This window comes from Zeugodacus cucurbitae, chromosome 5, assembly GCF_028554725.1.
Source record: "Zeugodacus cucurbitae isolate PBARC_wt_2022May chromosome 5, idZeuCucr1.2, whole genome shotgun sequence".
Lineage (NCBI taxonomy): Eukaryota > Metazoa > Arthropoda > Insecta > Diptera > Tephritidae > Zeugodacus > Zeugodacus cucurbitae.
The window spans coordinates 64,174,061-64,201,327 of NC_071670.1; the positions used below are offsets into that span (position 1 = coordinate 64,174,061).

The 27,267-nt window shown below is 34.3% G+C and overlaps 1 protein-coding gene across 1 annotated transcript in view; it reads left to right on the forward strand.

Annotated features, from left to right (window-relative positions):
- Positions 1-27,267, forward strand: part of LOC105208796 (uncharacterized) — an 87,376-nt gene that overhangs the window by 53,332 nt on the left and 6,777 nt on the right. Inside the window, exons 4-6 of the mRNA XM_011178833.3 lie at positions 19,184-19,275; positions 20,099-20,224; positions 24,952-25,404. Coding sequence (XP_011177135.2) covers positions 19,184-19,275; positions 20,099-20,224; positions 24,952-25,404 — 671 coding nt within the window. The remainder of the gene's footprint in view (positions 1-19,183; positions 19,276-20,098; positions 20,225-24,951; positions 25,405-27,267) is intronic.

Sequence of the window (27,267 nt, forward strand, 5' to 3'; positions counted from 1 at the left end):
TGTGTAACTGTAAAAACGAAATACATGTAAATAAATAAATGTCAACGCATTTGCCACTAATTAGAAATGTTTTCCAACTGATTTTCATCATATTTAACTCATATGCCCACACACAAAATGTATGGATGCAGTACCCTTATGTGTGTGTGTGTAAATTTTGTAACTTTATTTGCTAGTTCGCGGTTTTTAATTCGCATCAAACTCAACTTGCGCAGCTGCCCCCCAGTAAAACAAAAATTTAATGCAAATTGCATGTGTTTACAGCCTTAATTAGCATGGCAAATAAGTTTTGGGTGCGTGGAGTTGGTTTCTCTACATAATTTAATGCGAACTTGTGTGTAATTTACATTACATTATTAGGGGTGTTCCACATTAAACTTTAATTATTAAACTTATTCTTCATTTTTCAGTTATCATCGTTTTTGATCGATTATATGTTAATTTTCTATTGTGTAACTTGATGGACAAAATTCAAAATTTTCTATCGTCTGAAAAACATATGTCGGCAAATGAGCGATTGAAAAGCATTCACAGTCGATGGTTGATCGATTGATCGACACTCACAATATCACCGGTAGTCGATAATCGCGCAGTCGACACTAGGGATGCAAACATCGTAAAATGAAACATCGATGGTTCGATGTATCGATGTTTCTTCAAAACCCATCGAAATCAAAAACATCGGCCATTAAAACATCCATACATCGAAACATCGATGTATTTTTGAACTTTTTTAACTTATTTTAAATTTTGTGTGAAAAGCTAAGGGATACAGAAGCAGAAGCATAAATAAATGAAATGTAGTACGCCTTAAGTTGATACATTTTATTTCACTTAGCATTATATGTTTATTAAAGTTTTTTCTCAATAAATAACAGAATTTCAAAACAATGATATGGAAAATTTTTTCACTGTCATTTCTTTTCGATTTTACTTCTGCGTGGTAGTTTTGGTACCTTTTGGTGGTTTTGGTACCTTTTGGTGGACGAAATGTTTATTCTGGTTCCAAACATCAAACGAGTATTCTGTTTCACACTCATCCGAAGATTCCGTTGTATCAGCGCTATTAATTTTCTATGAAAAAAAAAGTGTTTCCTTTAGCCATAGCATCTTTAAAATGAAGTAATTTGAATCTTTGACCAAACGCAGTAGCCTACGCCAGAATTATGTAAATTGTATAAATAAATCAAAAAATTAACCGCAGGTCCAAGCGCATATTCCCTTAACGAATTCTCCGTAGTTTACAAAAATCTAATCCCAATGTAATAAAGCGTATCCAAATAGAGGGTTTCGGGTTAATACCCGAAAAAGTGTGAAGGTGTGAAGTAATTTTTATATAAAACATCGTTGAAAGTGACATCGATGTATCGATGTTTTTAGATTCGAGACATCGATATATCGTTTGCATCCCTAGTCGACACTCGCAATATTGGTGATAATGAAAATAATCGATACATACGATAGTACCGCTTTAAAACCCTCTGATCAGAGCCGTTTTGGTCATTTTTTTTTTTGTAACTGGGATCTACAAGAAAGCAATCATCGAATATATATACAAGGATGAAGGAAGATTTTAAGACGGTCCTATCGGTAAATTTCATGGTATGAAAGGTGAACACAACTCTGTAAAATTTGACTCAAATTGTGTCACTTAAGTTTTATTTAAAGCTTTGTATTGTAAAGTTAATGTCCCTCGATCAGTTTTCGGCACAGAAAAAAACCTAAATTTTTAGAGCTAAAAATGGTGCTTAATTTTAAGGTATTAACTCGTAACTAAAATTTGTAAGTAATTGATTAATTTTTTTTTAGTTTACACCTCCCCCTGACCCTCCCCACAACTTGCCATTAATAGTTTAAACATACAGTCAAGATCTCCGACCTTCTTGTAGAAATTCATTCATAAAATTGGAAGTTTTCAGAAGGAATTTTACTTGATAATAAATTTCTAACACTCTCAACTATTTTCTGAGCATATTTCATAGCAAGTGGAGATTAACAACATTACCAAAATACAGTTTTGTTAACTTATTTATGCCTTACCCCTCACTTCTTTAATCAGTAGCATTCCGAGTATTCCTGCAACCAATTGTAATATCCTGCCCGTAGAACTTTATAATTAAATATCTGGATAGAGCAATTAAACTGTTTACGCTGCTATGCCTTCTGCTACTAACTTCAAATAGTAATTTATATATCAAAATAAGTTTAGCCGCTTGCTTTATTCCAAGCAAGTAAATTTAATGAGTTTCGAAACAATTTTGAGATTTTATGTGCATATTAAGGAACTCTGTGCTGCGAAAATGTTTAATGAGAGAGTCGTAAGTTGCAATGCAATTGTATAATGATAATTATGGCACAATGCTGCGTTCTTGAATATGATTATATACCATTAACGCAACCGCGAACTAAATAATATTTCACTTTAATGCCTCAAAGATAACAGAATATTCAAAATAAGAAACGATACGTGGAATCTGGATATCAAAAGAAATATAGATAGGTTGATTCAAGTATAAATTGGCAATATATATATTTTTTTGATATGAACACAACATTAAATCTAACAACAACGGTAGAGATATTACCAATACTTTTACTTACGCGACTACCTTGTGTTTCCCAAACTCAAGAATAAAATCATGAAATTAAAATTTTCAAAGGTAATCAGTGTTAAATCTCCTACTTCGCGGAAAAAGCTTTCCATAAAGATCATCACCAATTCGGCGCAAACATAAAGATTGCTTTAGCCACCGCGGTGGCTGGAATATTATGAAAACAATGCATCGAAAGACCAAATATTAATTTTGTCAGTCGAAAATTGACTATACAGTTCGAGCCTATATATGAGTGTCGAAAAATGTTAAGTGCGCGCACCCCACTGTTTTGCAATATTTCTAATTGAAAAGTGAAAACGGGAAAAAGTGGGCAGGATAAACTTAAAGTATATGAAAAAATGAATCGATTAAAACCTCTGACTTTTTTATATACAGGGGAATCTCGGGGAATCTGCATTCGGCAGCGAGCATAGTCGAAAAATAATATGCACCGGTGAATAACAATCTTGTGTATTATGCTTTATATATACATTTTTTAAATATTTTTTTCTTGCAACTTACTTCTTTTTCCATACAGACTAAGAAACTAATTCGAAATTTTATGAAATATTTATCAATTTTAAACTATATTCATTATTTTGCGCAAAAAACGTAATCAAATTTTATTGTCGAATTGAAATTCAAAGTACTGCGGAGTTAAAAATATTTTATTAAATGTAACAGAAATTGGCTAAAATCTACTTTGATATGTGTAGATTACTATAAACAAAACAAAAATTAAAAAAAAAAATTATCGAGTTTTGACCGCTTTTGCCTACCTTCTGGCCCACTGTGCGCTACTAGAATAAACCTAATATAAAGGTACATTATTCGAATATCCGGTTTGTAACCGTTCGTACGAATATTAACCGGTTAGCACTATTCGGTTAGTCGCAATGTTCCGACTATTCAAATAGTCGTTCTACTGCGGTTATTCGAATAGTTATACTGTCACTATTCGAATAAATAAAAGTTCAGTCTAAAACCAGATATATGTCCGTATTTTCCAGCTATATACAATGTGCGGTATAAATCGGTTGAGAAGTGTTCGGGCAGAAGGGCACGAGCAAAACCGACCACTGACCGACCAAAAAACCGGTTCTTCACAGAAAACCGACTACCCGTCGAAGTTTTGCCCCGAAACGCCCCAAAGCCCCACCCACCGACCGCCCACACTGCCACGAGTGTGTCCCAAAAAAAACCGGTTACTGCAGTACTAGGCATATGCCGCAAAAAACTGAAAAAAATCGGCAGCAAGTGGGTAGGGGTATAGAATACCGACCGCAAGAAACATTCCACGCAGTGTTGTATCAGTCATATTTTAATTTTGCATGCGAAACAACAACAGTGTGGTATGACAGTCATAAAAAATATCGATTTTTTTGTTAGTTTTAATGTTTCACTTTTTTCAATAAAAATAAGAAAATTAATGAACTTGCACTATTCGAATAGTCGACAACGAACGGTTAACCGAATAGTCGAAAATGAGCGGTTAATCGAATAGTCGATGACTGACGACTATCCGAATAGTGCAAACCGAATATTATTATTCGAATAATGCCCTATTCGGTTAATTCGGTTAGTCGATTAGTCGAATACCAAGAGCTCTACTACAAATGGAAGGCGAAGAACTAACAAGCATACAATTGAGGTATGAGCTCTGATTATATATGTATGTATGTATGTTTAGGTTCTTTGAATTACATTAAACCCACTCCATCCACAAATTTTCCGAATCATGTTAAATTTCAATAGAGAAAATGTTAAAAAACTCAAAAGAAGTCAAACAAAAAACGCGCAGCGAACAATGACAACGAATTTTATTTGTCTTCATTTCTTGGTAGAAACTCTTTTAGCCTACACACACACAGACACCAATATATGTACATATATATATGTGAGTGCACTTGAGTATGCAGGAGCTGCTTAAATCCTACAGGACAATATATCATTTCTTTTTCACCGACTGAATATTTTATGTCACAACAATATTTATTTAAGTACTTCAACGAAAAAAGAGAAAATAATCGAAATCTGTAACAAGTCAGTAACAATATTTGATAAAATAAACGCCGTCTTCTAAAGGTGTGTATGTCGCTGTGTGTGAGTGTAGGCAAGTGAAGTCGTAGAAGAAAAGGATGACAAGGCATTTCGGTTGGGGGGACACTAGAAAGCGCCCTAAGTAGGGTTTAAGCTGCTCGAATGTTGTTGTTGCTGCCTGACTATATAAAATATGTGTATATTTGGGTGTATGCGGACCGTACAGACCTTTCTGCCGATTTGGCTGTTGCTTGTGGTTTTTGTTGCGTTTGAATATTTCAGCACAGACACTCTTATTATTATAACGGTATTGTCTTTTGCAACAAAAAACTAGTGATAAGTAAATAATATTGAGTAGCAAATTGAAAATCCCAACGAGCTCATGTTTTAGCTTCAATGAAATTAAAAAAAGAATTGAACTTTTCGGTATAAAGACACAGTTGCAAAGGTAGCAAGGTAAAATGTTGAAGGCTGTAATAAAACATAAAAGATAAACATTAAACTCATTCCCATAAACCCAGCGATAAATCAGATTGTCGATTGGAGTCGAATTTTTTGCAGACCATAAGAAATTTGTAACGTTTTGAAGAGGAATTAATTTTTAATTCGATTTTATTACTCTACATAATTACCACTGAGGACTATGGACCCATCTTTCAATTCTTCAAAACCCATTTTGCTACGGGAGAGTATCCAGTTCCTGCAATTATTTCTTTCCAATAAATATTCTTTTGAGAACTTTGGTCTTGTATAGACCAAAACTGGAGAATATTAGCAATATCTTAACGAAACATCTTTCATACTTTGAAAGTTCCGATAACACTATATAAGAGTCGTTCCTAATGTTCCGCCTTCCCACACTTTGAATACGGTTCATTACGGGCAGTTCCTTGGATGGCTATCAATCGGACCCCGGAGTGAGATGTATGTTCATCCATTGTAACATATATAATAAAAAATATTCGTTGATTACGATTTTAATACTTCCAAATATTGTCCGAAATCTTTTTTTCTTTGTCTTCTTGACAGTTTGTGAGATCGTACTCCAGGAGCTTAAGTCAGAGCTTTCGGAATTATACATCCCACACGTTACTTTGATAACTTTAGAATATCAAGCCGATCAGCTTTAATTCAACTAAAATGATCTCGATTAAAGAACTCACCAACTCAACTCAATTTGTGTTTTATTTCCACAATCAAATAAAATAAAAAGCACAAATCTCACTGCAAAGTTACACAGTGTTGCCATTTTATGTACTTAATTCCAGTTTATATGATCAACGAGCTACCCGACAGATTGCTGTCATTGGCTGACATTTATGTGTGTATGCTCGTATCTCACCGTTATTAACCGAACAACTGTTTCAGTTTTATTGCTTAAACAAATGTCTGTCTCCAGCATTTGAACTGTTCATCTGCCGGTCGTCTTGTCGCTCACACTTTTCCGGCGCTTTGCTCCAATAACGGTTTAGCTGCCTGCCTCTCCGCCTGTCGTGTACCCACAAACCGAGTTGGGGTAGTTTTATGGTTTTTCTTTTAATTACTCGCTGGTTAAGCTTTTAATTGCCCTTTGTGTTGTTACTCAGTGACAGAGAGGCTGTCAATGACAGGTAGTGTTGAATAATTGGCTTCACTGTTGTTGTGGGTCGACAGACGAGATTTGTATCTCTTTTGGTATTTATAGTAAAGGTTGTATTTTTAATTTGGAACTTGAAAGATTTTTCGATAATCTTTTACAAAAATGTCTGTATTTATTTTTAATTATTATAGAAAAACGTTTTTTCTAGAGAAGACTTAATTTGTTTTTAATTTACTTCAAAATTTATGAGTAGATAATTGGTAGAATAATATACAATTGGCCAGACAAAGCCATAGACAATCAAAGAGTTTAACCTAAATATTTTACCAAAAGATTCTATCGAGAAATTTGCACGTTTTCTAAAGACAGTCTAAAAATATATAATATTTTTGGAAAATTAGCATTTTTCTTGTAATGCGCCAGAAGTGAAGTGAAAATCATTTAACGAATGCTAAAAGCAACAAACGTAAGGAACAAATTAAAGTGTTCTGTGTATATCAAATGTTGTTCAATCGTTTTCGTTTCAATATTGTAATGTGAAATTACTTTTATCAATACATTTGAATACAAATCAACAAAATAAGGTACTCAAAAATAATTTTGTAATAAATATTTAAAAGTGTTTAGTGTGGTTGCCACAGTGTAATAATATAATTATATTTTAATTTTTATACATTTTTTTTTTATTCAGGAGGCAACATTTTCGAATATATTTGTAAATGTATTGCATGAATTTTTCCAAATTTAACTTTTATATAAACGTGGCAACCCCTTTCAAAAAAGTGTATTCGTGCTCGTGATTCTCTAAACCGGTTATCTCTACAATATTCTTAAATTAAATATTTCGAACAGATCATTCGATTCGATTCGATAAAATTCTGTTTAAAGAAGTTTCTTCTCATAAATTATACCGTTATGAGAGTGGTAATTTCTTCAATTTTATCATTGAAATTCAGACTTTGAAGATGCGGGTAGAACATCTGGTTCTAATCTCATCTTGAGATTCACTCTTTGAAGTATAGTGGTACAATTTTGGATTCCTTGTGGAAATAAAAATATCATATTTTTTCCTTTGACCTCTGATTTATTTATAGAAATATCAATACATATACATATATATTTTGAAATTGACTTCCTATATTTTTTCCTAAATAAAAATACTACAACAAACCCAATTGTCATCACATTTTATATGCCTTGTTGCTATAAGCATTCGCTGAGCAATTTTTCAAACCGCGGCCGAGTTGACATTTCTTGACTCCTCCTTCATTATTCTAACTTCAAATACATTATATTAAAAAACTAATAGTTTTTTTCGGAATCAGCAAGCCATAAACGTTGATATTACACATATAGTTCTTTTTTAATGATAGTTATCATAAATATATTGTTTCATAGAAGAAACTTATAGTTTAAGTAACATTTCGCCATGGTCTAAAATCAAAAAGTCATCTTAAGCTCCATAAAATACTATGTAGAACATACTATATCGGCTACACGAGTGCGCTGACAAGCTATGTATTGGAAACCCCAAGGAATCGTTATGAGACAATTCATTATGAAAAATCGATTGATTTAAAAAATCTTGGAACAAAACATATGCTCCAGTGGGAGATGAAGGGAATGATGATGATTATCATAAGTTCAAATTAATAATAGGTTACTTCTGACATTTTATCTCCTAAAGTGGACTAATGGACAGTGAAATAGTCTTTTGTCGAAGGTCTTGCTATTTTTGCTCACATTAAATATTCATATGCAATCAAGATTCGATTCTTCAGTGTAATGTTTAGACGGCCCACTTATTAGTGTGTCGAGTCAAGGATCCTTCTTCGATGAAAATACTTTATCATAAAGCCACACAATCGCCACAAACCACACAAACTCGATGTAAACTCTAATACTATTTACATATGTATAATTATGAGCTTAATATTGCCAACGTAACGCCTAAATTAGAAACTTTTGCGGAACAAGAAACATCCTCACCTAAATAAACATTACTAACTCAAAAGCTTTGAAACTCCTTCAATTAAAAACAACAAAAATACAGCTGTTAAATCCGTGTTATTTCTAACTTTACATGCTCGGAAAATTTATTAGCAACTGCTGGCAATAAATTTAATTTAATAGCGAAATTAAATTAATTTCCTGAGCAGCGACAACCTAAGCCACTTGTGTCTGCTTCAACAACGCAGACTGTTTATATTTCAAAGGAAGCGAACTCGTAAATATTTGCATTTGTACTTTGTGTCTTGAAGCTGCTTGGCAGACTCCTGCCATTCTGACTGTAAGACGTATCTCTTTATCAGCTTTATCTCCACCATTGTTAAGCAGCGTGTCTAATAATCACTTGCTGGCTGCCGTCGCTGTTTTGTCACCTCCCCTCTGTCTCGTACTCCAACTTATATTCCAACGGGTTATATGCCTCACGCCAAATTGTTACTTTTTGTTGTTTATTCCGTTGGATCGGAATTTTAAGCGCTTCTTCGAAGCACGCTTTTAAAATGTTAAAGCGCTTTTATGAAGTAGAATTAAGGCACTTCCTTCTTCTACTAGCCGCCACTTACTCGTGCACCTATTACGGCACTTAAACTCCCTCGCACACTGGATCCGGCTTCAGCTTCAGTCTTTATGCGCATTCTTGACGCTTCGTTACGCTTTGACTGCCATATACGGTGTATTAACAACCAGCTCAGGTCGCAAGTGCGTGCTGTAAATTTGTGTGTGTGTCTTCGTGTATAACCATCGCGATATGTCTAAGTTATCCTTCTCTAGTGTATAACTGTGAAACTAACACAATAACGGGAAATAACGGAAAATAACAACACAGCCTCCGGAAAGCCTCGCGTGCAAACTTACATGCGTACGTGTCTTCCGTCTCCGTCTAAGTCAAAAAGTATTCCACTGCGACGTGATGATTATCGTGATTATCTCACGTCTCAGCAAGTATAACTCAAGTGTGTGGGTCTCGCCCAAAACATGTCTGAACGCGTCTGCAGTTAACACTTTAACCCGTCAAAGATGTGCTTGCCGTCTTTTACGAAATGAAGATGATTTGCATACAAATTAGGGATTTGAAGAGTAGACGTTTTCGTTAACCAATGTAGAACCTAGTAAGCTCGGGTCATTCGGTCTGAGCCGTCTAACAATCAATCAGTCTCTTTCAGATCCTCATTTGATCCAAACGGAAAGTTGGAATTGCAAAGAGTATTCCTTTAATAGGATCACAGTAACGGTACTAAATATTTTTATTATATAACTCCTTCATCGTGTATAAAAATGACATTCTTAGTTTCTTCCTTCTCCATTTCTAAATCCAAATACTGATTCATTGAGAGACACACCTCCATTTTATTTCTTAAACCGAGAGGAATGGTTTTTCCTTCTTCGTAAGTTCCATAAACTGGATGATACAAAATCTAATGGTTCCTCATTAAGTTACTAGAGAACTTCTTTTAGGAGTTCCTCTCGTTTTGAATTTGAAGGCGTGGAGTATTCCTAGCTTTACTAACCTCAATTCGTTCCGGGAATTATTATATACGGACTCCCCACTTTAATAACCGCGGATTTACCCTAAATTCAACCAAGTTCCTAGACACTTATGATTCCTGAAACATTTCTTTCCTTCCTGTCTCCCAAAAAATTACCATTTCCTCTACTGGGTTACCCCAAACCCGTCTATCACATCATGTGCTCTTCTTGCACCATGGCGCGTAAAAAACACACTCTGTCTGTCTTTTGTGTTGTGTCAGCTGCTTTTTCGCGTCGGCTGCGTTTAATGTGAAGTAAAATGGTAATTTATGCGTTTTTTGCCTCTTTCGCTGCCTCGGACATATTTCGGCGAAAGTTTTTTGTTTTCGCTGTCAAAATTATGCAAACGCGTTCGAAAGATCCAACGTGCAGGCATTTCTTAACCCTTTTTTGGTGTTGGCGTTAAAAAATGAGTAATTGAGATATACTTCGGTTAGAGGGTACGCACTCATACATCAATCACGATAAATGCGGTTTCGAGGGTTTATTAATTGTCGGGTCAAATTTTTGGGTTAAATGTAATGAATGTTAACATTTATTGAGGGTTTACGATAAGTGCATTTTTTTGGATAAAATATTGCGAAACATTTAAGAGGTCAGAAGGTTATTGATTGGAAAAATATTACAAGATTGTTACTTTGTTGTATTTAATTTGAAATGAATTTTCTGAATTCTTTTATACATGTGTTAGGTTGAGTTATTTTAAATTAGATTACGATTGGCAAAAATATAGTTTTCTTATGTGAGGTTAGACAAGCACCAAATCTAAGTATTCTTTCCAGACAATTTCAAGCCGAGTACTATCCGAACCTCAGTTGTGATAAAAATCAGACTACCGGTCGCCTTAACCGTCTATATTTTTTTTTTATTATAAGTTCACTTCATATTTTCTAGTTCCGATGCAAGCACACTGCGTGTAGTCTTGGAGTCTAAAAAATACTATAAAAGAAAACTCTTAATACTAGACTCCATATTGAACTTTGTCATCTAGCTTCGAAACATTAGTGACCAAAGTGAGTAGTCCTGTTACATATTTCAGACATTTTATATAAGTGGCACCTATGTCCAAACAAAATCTAAAATATCCAAATGGAATCATTCAAAGGATTCAAGGTCGAGCAACTTCGGTAATAGAATTACAGCCCGATGCCTGAAGATGGTTCCGATATGTGCTCCAGTTAAAGATATCTTTCAAGGGAATTAGAAAAGTACCAACCTTTACAAATATCAGCGTCGTTGTTAAAAGTTTTAAGATATAGCATGTCATCGATGTTGGGGTTACAGGAGGTAAGCGGTATAAATAATTCTCTAGCAAAGTAAAAGGTCAAATTTTTAAGCAAAACTCCAAACAATTCAGAAGGCCGTCCAATTTTTTATGTACAGTAATTTATTTAAAGCTTTTACCCTGTTCAAAATATGGATAACCTTACAGCTATTTTTGGGTTATCTGTTATCCCACGAAAATATTCAAAATATGCAACCTCTATTTAAACGCGAATTCATCAAACCACCTTTTCTTAAACACAAAAGAGTAAAGCATATTCAAGGACAAAATTGTGACAGTGCAATAACGAAAGCTTCCGCCACAATAATTTAATTAGCCGACGGGTGTCTCAACACTTAAGCAGTCAGAATAAGGCAGGTATGAGCGCACAAGCTGTTGCCTAAATACTTAAAATCTTAAATTCTTTAGCGAATGTTTGGCAATAAAACTTTAAAAGGTTCTTAAAAGCTTGACGGCACTTTCGAGGAATGCTGAACTTTCACTTTTAATTACGAAACCGCACGAACGCACACACAAACATCCACAGCAATATGTGTAGTTGTAGGGCAAAAGCCGGAGATCGCAAGCTTTTGAATGTGAAATTTCACAAATTATTCCCTCCAGCAGCAATTTTTTTCTTTCTTTGCAAAATAACAACAACTGAATTTGCGTAAACTCCTGATTTTTGCTGAGTTCCATTGCACATGTATGGGCACGAGCATGAAAGCTGGCAACCGACGTGGAACGACATGGTGGCCACCGAAACTTTGACGCAATTTTTCCACTTATCCGCGCGCAGCAGCAGCTCAACGAGTTCACATTAATTTTCTTATCCGATGGCGGTATAAACATTCATAAATTACAAATTAAAATTTGTTTTCGCGCGAAATGCCGACCGACAATACACGTTTCCATGCACGACTGCGGAAAAAGTCTCGGGGAAAAAGCTTAAACCACACAGTCTCATTTGTTTTGTTGGAGTTTTTTACACATTCTTGGTATACGAGCAGCCATTCGCGTATATCTTTACGCAGTTCGTTGGTTGCGAAATATTTATTAAGGTTCCCCGGAAAAAATCAAAAGGTATATTTCAGCGTAATGGTTGTTAATTTAGGTTTTGTTTTCAAGTTGATCTTATGACTTTTCGCACACAGTGTTGTCGGTGCATGAAATGACACAGTGTAAATGCGGACACCTCTTTTTTCTGGAGATTTATTTAAAAATGTGTAAGAGATCGGTAATCTATGTGAGCTTTAGTTCAAGTACTGTAGCTTTCAGAGCTTTCACATTGCATGCCTGGCAATAAGCGCTTTTAAACAAATATTTATCCAAACGAAATGACATCGGAAATAACTATGGGAGAGACAGACGTTGAACTTTCGAGATCTTCTTCTTCTTGACTGGCGTAGACAACGCTTACGCGGTTATAGCCGAGTCCACAACAGCGCGCCACGCATCTCTCCCCTTTGGCAGTTTGGCGCCAATTGGTAATACCAAGTGAAGACAGATCCTTTTCCACCTGGTCCTTCCATCGGAGTGGAGGTCTCCCTCTTCCTAGGCTTCCACCAGCGGGTACTGCATCGAAAACTTTCAGAGCTGGGACACTTTCGTCCATTCGAACCACACGCCCCAGCCAGCGTAGCCGCTGTCTTTTTATTCGCTGAACTATGTCAATGTCGTCGTATAACTCGTACAGCTCATCGTTCCATCGTCTGTGGTATTCGCCGTTGCCAATGTTTAAGGGACCATAAATCTTCCCCAAAACCTTTCTCTCGAAAACTCCTAGTGTCGCCTCATCGGATGTTGACATCGTCCACGCTTCTGCACCATAAAGTAGGACGGGAATGATGAGGGACTTGTAGAGTCTAGTTTTTGTTCGTCGAGGGAGGACTTTACTTTTTAATTGCCTACTCAGTCCATAGTAGCACCTGTTGGCAAGAGTGATTCTGCGTTGAACTTTCGAGATCACTATCGTATATTATCAACCTCTCTCTAACACATATATTCTTCGACATTACATTGAATAACGCTAAGCTTATGTGAGATATTGTTTCCGTAAAAAAGTGAAAATCTACGTTTTTCAATATTTTGTATGAGGAAGAGAGGGGTAATAATTGGGGATATTTTACATTTCCATTTCTGCTATGTTGAAAATATGTGAAATATTCGACAATAATTTTTATTATATACCAATGTTGCAAATAGTGAATTTGTTTTAAGAAACTGTGATGGCAACTCTTCTTAAGAATAACATCGACAAACATTTTTCTTAAAATTGACTAGTTTCATGCTCGAAATGCAATATTTAATTTATTTATAAATTTAGTATGAAAACAAAATTGTATCAGGTGGCAACTTTTTTTTAAATATTTCCTAAATAAAATTTATTTTAAGTTTTTTAATATTCTAACTGTAATTTGCAATATTTATTATTTTTTCTTTCGTTAATTATATAATTTTTATTGTATGCAATGGTGGCAACCCTACTCAAAAATAAATTTAAGGCTAACTTTTGTTAAGCTTCTTCTACTTCCCCACCCTTATTGCAATAATTTCTGTGATATAACAATATTACGAACAAGTATATTACTAAACAGGTGGCATCTCGTTCCTAAAAATATTCTTAAGCTATAAGCTTCTCAAGATTATCCATATATATAAATATATAAATATATTTTACATACAATTATCTAAATGTTGGCAACCTTCCGGCAACATCTTTCATGCCATAATAATAATATTTACACTATAAGTACCTTTAATAAATAAAATTACAATGAAATCATTATTTTGAACTTACCAAAACCACATCTCAAAATCTCAATTTTCCAAATGCAGATTTACAGGCACATTCCTTTTGTTTAATTTAATTAGAATTTATTTCATCCAGCTCACTTTCATTTGCTCCACATTAGCATGTAATGATTACTTATCATGCAAATGTTGTGGTTAAAACATTATTTATTTACCATAGCAGATGCCGGAATATTCCATATAATTTATTTATGAGCATTGCCTATACGCAGTAATCACATGCCACACGCATTATTTGAATAATTTAGGTGAACTAAGCTATTGTGGTCTCTCAGATCTTAGAAAGCTTGTATGCTTACATGTGTTTTCACTATTTACAGTTTTATGCAAATAATCAAAATTCACCTGAGTAGCACTTAAGTAAATATCTTACAAGATACTAAACATATATTACCATACATCGAACATACATACCGTTAAGGAAAGTGTGGGCATAAATTAAAAAGTATATAAATATGTTTGTATATATTTAAAAGCATATCTGTCAAAATTTAAAACTAATTATTATGACAATCACATTTGCTTAATAATATGTATATTATGTACAGCTACATATTTGTTTGTAATTGCTCATGCACACATTTTACCCACTTTCGCTTCGGTTTTTCGCTAATAATCGATAAGTCAAATGAGAGTTTTCGTTTGCTGCTCAAACCATAAAAACGTTTTCTTACCCTATTTACTTGTGCGCGCTACTATCATAAGCACGCAATTGACGGGTAATGTACTTCAGCACACCTATAAAGTTGAAAGAGATAATGCCCCTGTAGGAAAAATGTAACTAGTTGCGCATTGAAGTCAAAATGAGTTTATTGAATTTCTAAATTTTATGTTTTAAATAAGTTTAGCAAATATATCTTAAAAGAACATAAGTACACTGGAACTTCTCTAACTTGCATCACCATAATCCATAAAAAAACTTTGAGTTAGAGAGACCTCGAGTTATAGAATTTTCATTAAAGCATAAAATTTTTCAAAAAGCTGTAAAATATAGATTTATACACAGTTTTATTTATTTACTTCTCATAAAGTTTCATGTTGATGCAGGTTGATGTTGGCTCTTGACGTCTGTACGTCTGTTTTACATGATTTATGCAATCCATAACTGTAATATCATATTTTTTTTTTTTGATAGTAAAAATTTAAATTTTGTATTATACCCTGGTCGAAAAGTTCGATTTATGGAAGGAAATTTGTATGGAATTTGGCTTCCCTACGCTAATGCCAACTCAAAAGTTCAAGTTATGGAGAACTTCAAGTTATGGAAGTTCCACTGTATATATGTATATCGACAAATAAGGGAACTCGAGCAAAAATGGCCACACTTGTTCGAATTTCGGTATAAATAATCTTATTGAATTAAGATCGAAAATGTTTAAAAATGATCGATTAAATTTAGGTACAAATAATCTCATGAATTTGAGGTAAGTGATATAAAATCGGTTGATAAATTACCGAATATCGATAGAAATAATCTGATGAGATGTATTTAGTTAATTGAAAATGATAAATACCGATCGATGCCTCGGCTGTTACTTAAACCTTACTTACTTAAGTTTTAGTGGCAGTTAACTTAATATTCAGGCATTCAAAAAAAAAAAACTGCAAACAATTCTCAAATCGATTTAATCAAATCGCATAGTACGAATCTCAAATCAATATATTATGTTTACTTCCAAATATAATTAAAATGAAAACGAGCATATTTCTCAAAATACTAGATTTCAACTGAATTTTTAATTGAGTTCTAAGTGCGATCTCAGATAGATATATAAGCTTGCAACATATTAGGTACTCCATCACTTCGAAATGCGGAGGAATGGTTTCGAAGACAGATATGTAATATACATATATAGTACACTTTTTTTTTTTTTTTGAAACAAAACAATTCAAAATCTTCTACAGTTTTTTGGGTTTGTTCTGACTTTTTCTAGACAGAAACATTTTGTTAAATAAAAAATATTCCGGGGCATTGATGAGAAGCTGAGACTGAAAATGATAGTAGCTTTTTTAAGAAACCAAATTTTTATTTGGGTGGGCGTGTCACTGTGAACCGATAAAACTAACTTTATGTTAGACAATTTTAATTTTTTTTTTTCAAAAATTTTAAAAATATTAAAATAATAATAAATATGATAAATTGTCTATTAAAATGTCTCGTTTATTAAATTTCTCCAATATACATATATACAACTTTCAGGTCAATACTACCGAGCGCGACTGTTCAAGTATTAATATCTACAATAGCTTATAATTTCCTACAAGGCTATTAACAACTTTACTCGAATATTTACACATTCACCTATTGCAAAAGTTTTCACGGTGGTCACTTCATATACGAGTACATACATCCATACATACGTAACCACCTAATTACATATGCCACTCTGCATAATAAATGGCATTCCTACTGGGGCGCGTGTTTTGCCAATATTAAAAATTCATTTTGCGTTCCACCTCTTCCCTTTTACATTACGCTACGCTGTAATTTGTCATTTGTTATTATACGAGTATGTCCGTTAAACGTCGAAGAAATGTAGGTCTCTACAGGTCGTTGTTGTTTTTGGCATTACTGATATAAACTAAAATCAATTGAATCGCATGTCAACATGAAAGTCGTCAATTGCTTCACTGGCCATTCGCCTTTTGGGTGTTTTTGGGGGAAAGATTTTTTTTCCTACGGAAATGTTAAATGGTTGGCGTGTGGATGTAAGAAAACGGTAGCGGTTAAAGGTAAGACACATATTATCTTATATAAACAAACCGACCCTAATTTGGTATGCACGTTTTCATAAATTTGTTATTTGGCTTCATTAATATTAAATGGTATTTAATTTGACACTTGGACAGCATACAGAAAAAGGTTATGGTAATAGTTTTTTTTTAATACGTAATACTTAGATTCTAAATTTTCTATGGAACATCAGTTTAGTTAATGTGTATTAAAGATCTTGAAGTGTGTTCTGAGGCTTTCGGATTTGGCTATTAAGAATATCAAGCTGTAAATCAGTTTTCACTGGAATCGACCGACACAGAGTGGATATTTCTGAGAACTATCCGAGTATATATATATACCGTAGATATTCCCAGAGACTCATCGGTCCTCGTGTTCTATGAACAGAACTTGACTTCATTTAGAGAGGGTATATTATATAATTCTCTCACTCTCTAGTCGTTATTGATATAGTTGGACAGACTAACCTAGCCTAACTTTGTCGAAGTGGAACCAAGCTGAGGAAACAAATGACAACCTTCAATCATTTTTGAGGTCTCACTCATAACTATGAAGAACGAATAAAATAAAAAAATAAAATAAATTAAATCTACACAGCAGAAACGTTATTACAAATAACGGGCTATCAGATATTTCATTGAGGATCTCTTCTAATTTTTAGTATGTGTTTTTTTGCTGGTTTCTTGCATTCGATGGGCCTTAAAGCATATTTCGAAGAACAATTATTATTAAAAAATTAAAAAAAAAAATAATAAAAAATTGTTTTCGCTTGTCGAGGAGCTTGCGAAAACCATTCAAAATCCGTTAAAGAAGCGTCTTAAGTTATGTGTTTAAGTCTGTTTGTAGACAAAACCATTTAATTGTCTAATTTTTATTTGATTTCTTATCCAACCTACTACCTACTTATTGCCAACAATCTGCTTGTAAAAGTGTAATTCCCAAGTCAATTTACGGTTTTGCAATTTTTATGTGAAATTGCTTGTGGCAATCAAATTGACACACAAATAAATGTTTTATGTATGTCCATATATATGAAGTGTTTAAGTATGCACTCGTACATAATCGTATATATGTATGTATGTATGTATCAAATGCCGTTTTCCTAATGTTTAGCTCTTGTACTCGATGAGTAAGTGCTGAGCTTTTGTGGCACAGCAATTTCAAATGATTCACGCGAACCAACAATCACCCGTACGAGTGGAACACTGTCAAAGTTGGCAACCCAACTCGAACTGCGAGCACTCACTGTGGCAATTTGGAGATGTCTGCGCGGTATACCGGTTATAGTCGTACATGGCATATCAGACGTTGGGACCTGTAGGAAATTGTATTAAATTTTGAAATTTTTGGTTGGAATTAATTTTGGAGCTTAAAATTAATTAAAGATATCGTGAATAAACTCAGTTCATAGACTATATAAACTAGTTCTTTGATCTTTTATCTCATAAAAAGCTTATATTTTCCTAGTGGTTCATATTCTGGCAGCCTTTAGTATTACCACATATTCCTTCCTGTAGTTATGTGTGTTAGCAAAGACGGATTCCCTACCGCACCGTTTCAACAACTTGTCTACACATGTCTTTTTCGGTGTCAGCGATTCAACTTTGATTCAATGCTCCACTTGAATTCGCCGCCGCCACGTCGACCCCAAACTCTTCACTTTAAACTCGACTATTGCGGTTAAGTAAATTGGAACGAAATTACAGTGGGAGTAAATATTTGATTAGATACTTTGGAAAATCGTTAAGAATGTACTTGTGTGGGTACTCGTACATATATATATATATACTGGAAGTTTATGCAGACCGGATGGAGTGATGTACATATATTCATATATACAAATAAATATTTTAATGAGTGAATATTACATGGTATTAAATCGTATCAATGAGTGTGAAGCTCTTTAACATGCGAATATGTGAGGTTAGTTTTGTTAAGCATTAGTTTTTTTGCTTTTTGAAATTTTTATTGACGAATCAGACGAACTCAGTTCACTTGTCTTTTCAGCTTTGGTATTAAATGATAATGCTCTTCCTCTATATAATCTTTTGCAACCTCTTTGAGTTGATTTTATTATTGGAATATTGATTGGGGACAAAGTATCTAAGACTGGCAAATTTTTTCTGTCGAAATATATTCGGTCGTTTAACTCTGTTGCCAGGAGAGCACTACGCGAAGGACCAACGCTGACCCCAACTTTTGCTAGCGCTTGTAGATTTATTGTAGGTTATGCCGGAGGTTCTCAGAAAATAGATTAATTATATTTACTGCAAAGAAGCTCAACTACTTCTAAACCAAATCTGTATGCTATATTTTTATATTCGAAGTAAAAATTGTATAAAATCACTGAATAAATCTTATAATGAACTCAATCAAAGTACTCAACAGTTGATATTTAATTGGAGCTTGCTTTTTCGCTCTTTGATATTCAGCTATCAATCTCTTAAGCTGAATGAGTACTGAAAGGCAAACGGTCTAAAGAATATGGTATGAAGTTCTAGCCTGAAAACTAGAACAGTAGTATATATATACAAATGCATATACATATATGCTTGAAGAATCTTTAATCAAAAAAAAATTTAGTGGAGTTTTAATCAATTTATATTTTTTTTTTTCATTTCCAGGATTATGTGACAGAGCTAAACGGCATTGGCCTTTGCGTGGTCAACTTAATGGATGATATGCATGAATATATGCGTGGACTGTTTCTGCTTATGTAAGTAACATTCAAAATTATATTATTTAAAAATTAAATTTATATGACAAATTCCTTGTCCCTTCCCTTATACTTTTTGTTCACTCCATATTAAACAAAATTCTAAGCCGGAAGTATTAACTCAACTCAAATAATCCAAAAAAATTTAAAAATATGTCTCTCTTCCAACTGTCTACATAAATAAATAAATATTTCCTTGAATAATATTTGATAACATTTACAAATACTCACTCTCATAAACCGGAAATAAATTTTATTTATTCCGTCACATTTCCTGTTTATTAAGCTTAAGCGCAAACATTAAGTCAATAAAAAATTTGCCAATACAATATTATTGCGAAAAATGCAAATTAAGCAGCCACACCACAATACCGAAAAACCATTATTCTTGCTCAGCACAAGAACAACAATGAGCTTGCTGCAACACAGCTACCAAAAACAGAGCAAAGTCGACAGCAGCTCATGGCAGCTCAACGCTTGGCTTCACTCGGCCTTTGGCCGTCTATCAATGTAGAGTCTTAGCTTTTTAAATGGCAACAGGCACTGTCGATCTCGCTTAATGTGCTTTTAGACAAAGATTTATATGCGGATTTCTGGCGAAAAGGTCACCATGATTTGTGTCTACAGCAAGAAGCCACTTAAGCTTAGTATATAACTAAGTGTGAGTGCGTGTTTCTAAACATTCTTAACCTCTACTCGCACCATTCATTGTTATTATAAAAAAATGTTTTCTTTTTTCATCACAATTTGTTGACTTTGTACTTATTACTTTATTTGCTCTTCCACTGTTTTCCATTTTGGTTAATTTATCGCCATTTTGCAGGTATTGCGCCCCCTCCGTTCTGCTAGCTTATCTTTACATCAGAACTTCGCAGGAGCTGCGACCACCTGACGGTCCATTTGCCGTAATGATGTTCGAGCATCGCGCGGATATGAGAAATCGCCAACGGTATGTATTAACTGTTAGAAAATTACTGTAAATATATTTTATGCATGTATTAGGCTTTTTTTGGGTCACTCGCTTAAATATTTGACAACTACAGTGCATTCTCAGTTCACAAACATAATCTACTTTCTTTGTTGTTGAATATTCCATCTTATATGTGGGGGATCTAGAATGTAGCTTTGTCCTTTGTCCTAAAACATCATATATGTGGTCAATTATACACATTCTTTCTAGTGAACTATCGAAGCTCTTTGGCAGTTTTAGATCGTTTACTGCTTCTCAGTATTGACCCTATTCTTTATCCATACCTTCAAAAGTACTTTGAAACAGAGTCCCATCTAAGTTTTCTAAAACTATTCTCTCGCATCTCCAGATTTATTGAAGAGGGATATATCATGGAAATATCAATGACTTTGATTTTCGAGGAGCAATAATATATATATATACATTTTATTATCTGATTACTTATACTGGAACTTCGAATGGAACTTCGCGACACCTATTAACAGAAGTATTTACTATTTTATAATCTGGTGGGAATAAACCTGTAGATCATTGTATCATATATTTCGCAACACTAAACTCCCACGCAACACCACTTCTAACTAACTATAAATATAAATATTCAAGTGGGCGTGCTTAAAAATATCTCACCTCGTAGTAAAAATAAAAATAAATAATAACAAGAAAAAACGTTTACTTCGGCTGTACCGAAGCTAATATACCCTTCACAGGTGCATTTTTTTAGTAACTATGTGTTTAAGCAAATCTAAAGACGTAAGAAAAAGTAAGTAAAAAAAAGAAAACATTTTACTAATTCTTTTTAGCCGGGTTGTTTGCTAGAAACATTAAGGTTATATAGTTAACCGATCTGAACAATTTCTTCGGAGATTATATTAATACCTTAAGCAGTAATCCATGTCAAATTTCTTGAAGATACCACGTCAAATGCGAAAATTTTCCATACAAGCCCTTGATTCCGATCGTTCAGTTTGTATGGCAGCTATATGCTATAGTGAACCGATCTGAACAATTTTTTCGGAGATTAAATTATTTCTATGAACAATAACTCACAGCAAATTTCGTGAAGATGTGTAGTAAAATGCAAAAGTTTTCCATACAAGCCCTTGGTTCCGATCGTTCAGGTTGTTTGGCAGCTATATGATATAGTGGTCCGATATTGGCAGTTCCGACAAATGAGCAGCTTCTTGAAGAGAAAATAACATCTGCAAAATTTCAAAACGATATCTTAAAAACTGAAGGACTAGTTCGTATATATACAGACAGGCAGACAGACGACATGGCTAAATCGACTCAGTTCAACATATTGATCATTTATATATATACTTTATAGGGCCTCCGACGCTTCCTTCTGGGTGTTACAAACTTCGAGACAAACTTAATATACCCTGTGCAGGGTATAATAATACGACGAATCTTTATAACGGTTAATGATGCACCGCAGCATTTTATGCGCACTGAGTTAATCCCAGCAAAGCCAAAGGCTCGTGTGCGATTTACATTGTGACTCTGTAGCTGCCGTTTTGCACTTTTCGTCTCACCTCATGCGTAAGGAATGCAAAGGAAATACGGAGTGAATTGCTATAATTACGTTTGCAGTTGTTTGTAATTGTTATTATGTTTGCTATTTCAAGCCCTTTGTATATATGCCAGCGCTAAAAATAGTAGAGTAATTCTATAATGAGTGCAGAGGAGTGAAAGTAATCTTCTTAGTGTAAAAGGCAACAAAGCTGTGCATTTGAAAAGCGGTGAAATAATTATGTCATTTCGTGCTGTGGTTTCGAATAAAGGTAACAAGACACAATTGAAGAATAATATTTATAAATAGTCAGTAGGCTTTAAAAATGCTGCAATGCGTGGGTTGGATGAATGTTACAATGTAATAACCGGCGATGTCTTTAGTGGATTATAAGATTTTGAACGAAGCATTTTTCTTTTTAATGGAGCTTATTCTATTTTAAAATTTGTCTTTTAATTTGTGTTGAAAATTTTATTTTTAAAATATCTTCAAAGAGAACGGTCTATAAGCGAGCTATCAGTATCGGATATGAGGTATCAGTCAATAAGTACCTACAAACATTTTTGGCAAAAAATGCAAATAGTATCAATTAATTTCTTCATGTAGAATGAGCTGCAGTCACTGAAAGTCTATAACTCCGAAGCAATAGTCTCAGAGCTTAATCATGTACAGTTCTCTCTTCATTGTGACAGAAAGTGATCTTCATAAAAATATGGTCTAATAATGTCACTTATTGCTAAAAAACCTTTTTTTACATTAATCTTATAATCACTTTGATATATGATAACAGACCGATTAGGGTAGAATTGTACTTCGTCGTCCGACTGAAGCCTATGAATCCTTGGTTTAGTTTATCAATCTGTTGAACCTGGTAAAGTATTCTCGACGAATTTTGAGAAGCTAAAAAAATTTTCGAGGTTGTTCAGAAACAGATCGTTGCATGCTTTCAGTAAAAATTCTAGTTTGATTGGTTTTTTACCGGATTTATACTCAAAAATACTTAATTAACACGTTGACTGCCAACTACGAGGTAACTCGTAGTATGATTTCCCTTCCAGGAAGCCTACTACGAGTTATCTCGTACTACCTAAAACTACCACTTTTTGTATTTTAGTATCGATACTAATAAATGGCTACTTAATAATGGCTTAATGGCTAATAAAAGAAATTTGGGTTTTTCTTCCGTGAGCTTTTTTTTATTAAAAAAAAAAAATTATGGAAAATTCATTCAATATAATGGAAAAATTAACTCAAATACAATAAATAAAGCAATATACCTATTATTGTTCGTGGTAGTTTTTAAAAAAATTTTCCACACAAAGGGCTGGCTTCTCTGGACAGCCTGGACAGATGTAACGCGTTTCTCGGCGTTTTTTTTTGCTTGGGTACATACACGACATGGCTTTGTCGGACGCTGATTTTTTTTCCGTTGATGGTAAACACTCTAAATAATGGAGCTCTTTAGACCTATTGTTTTTTAAAAGTGGTTGAAAATCTCCAATCAACGCCAAGACGAATTCTTCTCTGAACTTTATCAGTTTTATTTAGATGAAGTTACTTCTTGGTAAATTCTGTGAGCATTTTGTATATATATCTCTATAATATGAAGTGAAACCTTTTTGAGCCATCTAATAGTCTTTCTTAGAGATAAGTAGTACGAAATCATTTGATCTGATCGGTCAATGCCAGGCATTCCATTATTGTAATCTCGAATTATATTCGGTTTCATAGAAATTGTTCCATTGCGATTGGGCACCTCTACCATTTCAATAGCGTGCATTAGACCTACCTACTACGAGATAATTCGTAGCGTTCTTTCCCAGACGCCAACTACGAGATAACTCGTAGGTCCCTTTTCTCCTTAAAACATCATTTTTGATTTTTGATGATACCAATGATCTAGAAATAAAGTTTTTAGTAATATAATGTGAAAAAATCAAAATGTCATTTTTGGACAGTTTTCAGAAAATGGCCTTGGCAGTCAACGTGTTAATTGAGCTATAGGCTAGCTTAGATTGTTCCCCAGACGGAAACCAACATAAAGTCTAAAGCGCACTAAACCTACTACGAATTATTCGATAGATAGCAGATATTTTTCACTTCTATATTCTAGTTCGTACTGTTCTTCAATAAAGTGATATCTGAGAAATCTTTGTTTTGATCATGTAAAGGCGGGACATTCAGCTAGCAGCCGCTAAGCATTTAAGCTATAGATAAAGCTTTATTTCTGAGAATCATTCCAAGATGGATGATTTAGACTGAATAACAGCGCTTTGACTATGGATTATTATTTTCTGAACTTGAATTTACATAAACTTAAATGTTAGAAGACCTTTACTACTCCTTGTTCTAAGCCTGTTTTCATTTAAATTTAATAAACGGCTTTTATTAAAACAATTATTATTTCTAAGCAAATAAGTTAAATACTCATTACTAATTGCAGAAAATTACTAAATTACTGTTAGATTACTTTCATAATTACTAAAATTTAAGTAAAGTTATACTCATACATCACTCAAAAAATATGCCTAAAACAAAAAAAAGCAAGAGTGTCAAAAGAACCTAATTCAACTCTAATGCTAAAGATAACGAATTACCCCCGAAGTATTTCAATATTTACAAAATTTTAATTACTGTTTCACTTAAATTACTTGTCGCAAGTCGTAATTTTTCTATTACGTCGCCTGAAATGCATACCTGCTCATCAACTAATCAACTGCGCAAATATAATAAAGTTTTATAATCTTCACCATAATAATGCCATCACTCAGAGCAGCATATGCGCAGAGTTTTGCAGCAAGACATTGTGCGCCCCCAACTAATCATCATTCATTATGCTCACACATAACAGTAACTAAGGCAACAACAACTAAATGACATTATAAATATTTTACGCACCATCGGATTGCATGAGGTCCGCTACACAATTTGTCGACTGTCGACTCACCTGGACAACGCAAACGGCAAAATAACGAAACGGACGACTTCACTTACACAATTGCGTAACCACAAGCACTGAAAGCGCTGCTGTGTCCAGCAGCTAACTGTATTTGAAGTTTGTTGTTGTTGTTGTTTATGCAGTGTTCACTCACTAAATTTAATAACATTATCAGATGCTGGAAGATATGGATATCACACACAGAGACACATACTAATCTTCCTCTTTCCTCTCTCTCTCTCTCTTTCGCAGCAACTCATCAGCCTCTTCGGTGGGCGGCAGCGTCGGTGCGACCATCACTTCCACCTCGGGCATCGGCTCAGCGCTCACCACCACACACACCAATGGCGGTGCCAGCGCTGGGGGTGGTGGTCTTGGTGTTGGCAGTAGTTTGGGTGCGGGTCACACCTCCTCTGTGCATTCGACAACTGGCTCCGCCACAACGAAGACCCGTTCGTATGACTTGTACAGCGCCGAGTTGGACGTCTATCGTGAGAAGAGGAAGCAACGTAATTTCGGCAGCATGGCCGCCACACAAATACTCTGCCTCTGTCCGTTAATGATTTTACGTTTCGCCCGCCTCTCCATGGAGGAGACCTATGAGAATCAGAAACATTTTGACTTCACCTATTTGATGTTTGTGTGGATCGCTTTTCTGCCCACTGTCATCTTTCCGTGCATTTATGCCTCGCAAATACTACCCAGGTAAGCAAGTAGAGGGTGTGTTGCATTGCTTTATTGAAAGGAGCGTGTGTGTACCGTTATACTATTTATGAGCTCCTGTTATGAGAGAGCTTACTTCATATATGCTATAAAGTACTTCTACTTAGTGAAATTAATTAGTTAAATAGCTGCTTGGATGGATGGACCAATGGCTTTGATTTGATTGCTGACTAGTCAAGTTTGTGTTATGTGTGGCACTAGATTAAGAAGGGACCGTCGGTCGTTTAGGAGATTAAATACCCTCACTAACTTTATTTATGGCAACACTTTTGTTGTTTTGAAACTATTTATATAATTACTGAAGCCTAAAATAGTAGGTGTATGGACCATACATTTCATATAAATTGTTGCTTGCTTTCTCTTTAGTTCAGTTGCGTTACCTAGCGACTTAAAATTCTACCTCAGGTACATTGAAAAGGTATTTCATGCTGTGTGATATATTTCAGAATAGAATCGAATTTTCATTTATTTAAATCCAAAGAAGTCACTAAATCTCTAAGAAACGTTTTCAGATTAATCTAACTTATATATTTATTTTTTCTAGGCTTTGAAGATCCCTCTAAATACCAACTATAATCATCTAATTGGCTTCATATGCCTTTTCATGGCCTCATTCTTCACGTCACATATTTCTGATTAGCTCTCTAGCCCTAAATAGGTAAATGCGCTTCTTATAAGAAAAAATGTTCTCTTTGCGCTTTCTTTCTATCTTTTAGCTAGTTATTGCCTTCATCACTCTCATCTTTTTTCATTTGTGAAGACTCTTTTTAGCATCAGTATTGACATTTTTCTGCTTTTGCATAGGCAGTTCTATTCTTTTTAAAAATAACTATGGCCTAAATCGAAGCTTATTCTTCCTCGCGCACTCAGTTTTAGTGTAAATACTTTTTGAGAAGCTTTGATAGAAAGAGCTTTTTAGCAAAGCTTTCAGGACAAAAGAATTCCGTTCGTGGTATTATAAAGGACTTTGGCTCCGAAACCTTTGTATTTCTAAGTTTTCATTGATCGTAGGATACTTTAATCTTCTTTTTGAATACATGAACCCCGCGATTATTTATCGAACTATTATCGAAATCTCATCGGTCTGGTATCTGATGGAATTTTTAACCTCAGATATTTACTTTTAAGAAATAGAGCTCATTTTGAGCCGTTGCTTTAGTAGATGTTCCATGGAACAACAGATCAAGAGCTTCCTTGAATGTTCTTGAAGCTAAATTTCCTTTCCATCGTTTTTGAACTTCAAGTCAACTGACAACTTCTGTGTTAAAATTTCTACTTCGCGCAAAAGTCGTGACAACTTAAATTTCACCTGAAATTTCTCAAACCAAAGTTCTATTTATATTGAATTTTACGTTGAATTGGCTTTATTCCTTTGAATCCATATTTAATATCCATCAATATACACCATTCTGAAGAATTTTCTCTCTCTCCCTCTCTTCCACTTTCTCTATCCTTAAACGCACAGCACCATACTATAATCACTTGTTTTGTTTGCTTTTCCATTTCCACTGGCTTTTACTGCAAAAACACCGTTATTGTTGTTTTGAGCGTTTGCTTTGTTTAAGAAACAGCTCAACTAAAACAACAACCGCTGAAAGAAAACGCACAAAATCAACAATGAAACTCAAGTCAGCGTGCTGAGAAAATATTGCCATAAAAATATTAACCGAATAGAAAGCAATCGTAGTACGAAAGCGTCGAATAAATAAAGAGGCAACAACAGCTTGTTGAACATTTGATGCCACTTTAGCTAATTTAATTATGTGTACATATGTTTATGGGTGAATACATAAGTCAATATGTCTAAGTTCTATGCAAATTGGTGGTTTTCCTGTGAATGCCTGG